Below are 4,769 nucleotides of genomic sequence, written 5' to 3' on the forward strand. Positions count from 1 at the left end.
TAAAGTACATCTGTAAGGAGTTCCATCCCCAACATTAGGAGAGTCCTTTTCACAAACCACGTAGAAAATGGCAGTTGCAAGGTCATTTATAAGTAGCAGAGACAGGCAACCTCTGTCCCCTCCAGCTGCTGCCCCAATCCACATCCTCGGGGTGCCCGAGCAACAGCTGGAGGGGGGGTAGAAGAGGCTGACGATCACTGTCATATAGACTACAAGTCTAAATACGCAGAGGTAATAAGCATTACAATAATAATGTATCAAGATATACACATTTTTATAACATTTGTACAAAACTTCTATAAATTCTCTCTCTTATGTACAAAAATAGCTTAATACATCCCAAACATTTGGGATCCATAGAAATAGATTTTTATAATATAAAAAAATCACAAAAAACGATTGGAAGCATTTGTTTTTTTCTTACGATGAAAGTGGTATAAAAATAGTAGTAGAGGGGGTTTGAAAGGGTTCTTTGAGTATCAGCATAGTAAGAATGCAAACTCCACAAGTTATAGTCCCATGTCATCCTTAGGGAAGGAAAAAGCGCTCAGTCAATGGGCTACGGCCGGATCGTCATTGGGAAGCCCTGCTTGTTTTTGTTCTTAGGACCTTGCTGGCCAACCAAATCTCTTCCTTCTACGAGTAGAGCGGTGGGTACACCCCTTTGCTCTTGATGCCCACACTTCTGAGTCTCTGGTTCTCTTGTGGACCCCACCGGAGTGCAAATCTATAGTGCTTAGTGTTCTTGGAGAGGCTTGTGGGCTCTCGTGTGCTTCACGTCCTACTTCTTAGGGACAGTCCTGAAATTGGAGAAAAAAAAAGAGCCATTAGTTATGGTTTCCAGCAGGAGCAAACTCCAAGAGCCATACATGGAGCAACCTCCAAGGGACAGACCTAAAGCAACCTTCTAGGGCCAGACCTGGAGCAACCTCCTAGAGCCAGGCCAGGAGCGACCTCTTAGGGCCAGACCTGGAGCAACCTCCTAGAGCCAGGCCAGGAGCGACCTCTTAGGGCCAGACCAGGAGCAACCTCCAAGGTCCAGACCAGGAGCAACTTCCAAGGTCCAGACCAGGAGCAACTTTCAAGGGCCAGACCAGGAGCAAGCTCCAAGGGCCAGACCAGGAGCAAGCTCCAAGGGCCAACTACACCTTTATGGACACCATCCTTGTTAAAGTGTTAGGGTCCCCATACAGTCTTCAATCTTAGGTCAAGCAACTTTAAAACTACCAAAACTATGTAAGATGACATGCCCATCAATTTGTATCTTACATGGTTGTTGGAAGATCTAAAGGAGATTGTAATGAGTGTGATGAAGCTTAAGTTGTCTATACACCTTACATTTTAGGTGTATTATTAGTTATGGTTTCAAGGACCAGGAGCAACTTCCAAGGGGCCAGCTACACCATCATTGGCTCCATCCCTGTAAATTTTTAGGGTCACTCTACAAAGTTTTAGGATCACATTCTACAATCCTGGGTCAAGCAACTTTAGATCTACCAAAACTAGGTAAGATGACCTACCCATCAATTTGTATCCTACATGGTTGTTGGAAGGCGTAAATGAGGTTGTAATGAGTGGGAGGAGCCTTAGGTTGCCCATACACCTTACATTTTTTTCTAATTGTCACTAGTTATGGAGAACAAGGGTCAGTGTGGTTGTAGGAACAGAAGAATAATGCCACAATGGTCAGTGTGGTTGTAGGAACATACAAATAGTGCCCCAAGGGTCAGTGTGATTGTAGGAACAGAAGGATAGTGTCCCAAGGGTCAGTGTGGTTGTAGGAACAGAAGGATAGTGCCCCAAGGGTCAGTGTGGTTGTAGGAACAGAAGATTGTCCCAAGGGTCAGTGTGGTTGTAGGAACAGAAGATTGTACCAGGGGTCAGTGTGGTTGTAGGAACAGAAGATTGTCCAAGGGTCAGTGTGGTTGTAGGAACAGAAGATTGTCCAATGGTCAGTGTGGTTGTAGGAACAGAAGATTGTCCAATGGTCAGTGTGGTTGTAGGAACAGAAAATTGTCCCAAAGGTCAGTGTGGTTGTAGGAACAGAAGAATAGTGCCCCAAGGGTCAGTGTGGTTGTAGGAACAGAAGATTGTCCCAAGGGTCAGTGTGGTTGTAGGAACAGAAGACTGTACCAAGGGTCAGTGTGGTTGTAGGAACAGAAGACTGTACCAAGGGTCAGTGTGGTTGTAGGAATAGAAGATTGTCCCGAGGGTCAGTGTGGTTGTAGGAATAGAAGATTGTCCCAAGGGTCAGTGTGGTTGTAGGAATAGAAGATTGTCCCAAGGGTCAGTGTGGTTGTAGGAATAGAAGATTGTCCCAAGGATCAGTGTGGTTGTAGGAACAGATGAAGGAGATAGTCCCAAATGTCAGTGTGGTTGTAGGAACAGAAGAAGAGTGTCCCAAGGATCAGTGTGGTTGTAGGAACAGAAGAAGATTGCCCCAAGGGTCTGTGTGGTTGTATGAAAAGAAGTTAGTTGCCCAATGGGATTGTAAGGTGTATGGCCGGCCTCCCTAGCACGTTGACAGTTCAGCACCACAAGAGTGGACTTGAAGGTGGAGGACTCACCTGCTGCTCAGAACCAGGTGGTGAAGTCTAGTAGTTCTTGCTCCTCTGGACTCAATGGGTCATAGGATCCTTCGGAGGTGTAGGAGGAGACAGGGGATCCTGCCATAGAGTTCATGTCATGACAGTAGTTGGGGGAGATGGTGGGTGTCAGCACCCCGGACTGGAAGGCAGCGCTGACAGCGTCATGTTCGTCCAGCAGCTGCTGTAGCGCTCGGATATACTCTACGGCGGAGCGGAGGGTCTCCACCTTGCTCATCTTCTTGTTGGCCGCCCCATTGGGGACATGTTCTCGGAGGGTGGCAAAGCCTAGGTTCACCAGCTTCACCCTGTTCCTCTCCCTCTCGTTCCTCCTGGCTACCGCAGCCGGTTGCTGTTGGGGCAAGCTATAGCCGAAGCCGGTGAAGTTGAGCCTCCTTTTGCACCTCATGAGCTCCGGGGAGGACGACCTCTGCCTCTTGACCTGCTTGGCCCCGGACTTGGCATTGGACTGCTGGTGATGGTGATGCCCGTCCCCCGGGCTCAGCTGAAGGCTCTGTGCAAAGTAGCAGGCTGGCTGCAGAAAGTGCTGGCCGGAGCCGCTCTCTGGCTTGGCAGTGCTGTCCATTTGGCTGGCTGGACTGAAGACTCGTGTGTGTCGCGTGGAGCGCAGTGGCTGTGCGGGTGAGGCGGTGTGAGAGGCGAGCCCCGCGTTCTGTCCCGCACGTTCCCTGGCTTGCTGCGCTGAGTGGCTGGGGTCGCTCGGCCACCGCCGCCTTTTCAATGGGCACAAGCTCCACGCGCTTTGCCTGGCCCCGCCCCACTCCCCGGGCTCCATTCTCTGGGGTTTGTTGTTCCAGTGCGTGCGCCTGGCGCGTGCCGCTCCGAGCGCTGAATAAACAAGTGCAGACGGAGCGAGATGGGGCGGAGCCTGGGGCTGGCAGCGCCGAGCAAGACCTGCTCCGAGAGGGCACTGCCACCTGCTGCTACACCGGGCAATGCCTATACACCTATACCGGGCACTGCCACCTGCCGCTACTAACTACTACACCGGGAACTGCCTATAAAACTATATCGGGCGCTGCCACCTGCCGCTACTAACTAATACACCGGGCACTGCCTATGCAACTACATCGGGCGCTGCCACCTGCTGCTACTAACTACTACACCGGGCAATGCCTATACACCTATATCGGGCACTGCCACCTGCCGCTACTAACTACTAAACCGGGCAATGCCTATACACCTATACCGGGCACTGCCACCTGCTGCTACTAACTACTACACCGGGCAATGCCTATACACCTATATCGGGCACTGCCACCTGCTGCTACTAACTACTACTCTGGGTATTGCCTACACCTATACCGGGCACTGCCACCTGCCGCTACTAACTACTACACCGGGCACTGCCTATACACCTATAACTGGCACTGCCACCTGCCGCTACTAACTACTACTCCGGGCACTGTCTATACACCTATACCGGGCACTGCCACCTGCTGCTACTAACTACTACATCGGGCACTGCCTATACATCTACACCGGCCACTGCCACCTGCTGCTACACTACACCGGGCACTGCCTATACACCTATAACTGGCACTGCCACCTGCCGCTACTAACTACTACTCCGGGCACTGTCTACATCTATACTGGTCACTGCCACCTGCTGCTGCTACTAACTACTACTCTGGGCATTGCCTACACCTATACTGATCACTACCACCCGTCTCTACTAACTACTTCTCAAGGCACTGCCTGTACCGGGCACTGCCACCTGTCTCCACTACTCCGGGCACAGCCTGCACCCATACAGGGCACTACCACATGCTTCTACCAACTACAGTACTACTGCCTATACACCCAACTACTACATCGGGCACTGCCTATACACCTATACCTGGCACTGCCACCTGCCGCTACTTACTACAACTCCGGGCACTGTCTACATCTATGCCGGCCACTGCCACCTGCTGCTGCTGCTACTAACTACTACTCTGGCCAATACCTACACCTATACTGGGCACTACCACATAACTACTTCTCAAGGCACTGCCTGTACCGGGCACTGCCACATGTCTCTACTATTCCGGGCACAGCCTGCACCTGCACCCATACAGGGCACTGCCACATGCTTCTACAAACTACAGTACTACTGCCTATACACATATACCTGGCTCTGCCATCTGCCGCTATCAACTATTAGTCAGGGTACTGCCTATA

At 51.0% G+C, this 4,769-nt stretch overlaps 1 protein-coding gene across 1 annotated transcript in view; it reads right to left on the bottom strand.

Moving 5' to 3' along the window:
- ASCL1 (achaete-scute family bHLH transcription factor 1) overlaps window positions 1-3,310 on the bottom strand; it is a 3,579-nt gene extending 269 nt beyond the window's left edge. Inside the window, exons 1-2 of the mRNA XM_040344280.1 lie at window positions 2,568-3,310; window positions 1-800 (exon numbers count right to left, since the gene is read on the bottom strand). The exon at window positions 1-800 is cut by the window's left edge and continues 269 nt beyond it. Of these exons, the coding sequence (XP_040200214.1) occupies window positions 2,575-3,171 (597 nt within the window). The 5' untranslated portion in view covers window positions 3,172-3,310 and the 3' untranslated portion in view covers window positions 1-800; window positions 2,568-2,574. The remainder of the gene's footprint in view (window positions 801-2,567) is intronic.
- Window positions 3,311-4,769: the final 1,459 nt, after the last annotated feature.

Source organism: Rana temporaria, chromosome 3 (genome assembly GCF_905171775.1).
Source record: "Rana temporaria chromosome 3, aRanTem1.1, whole genome shotgun sequence".
Classification (NCBI taxonomy): domain Eukaryota; kingdom Metazoa; phylum Chordata; class Amphibia; order Anura; family Ranidae; genus Rana; species Rana temporaria.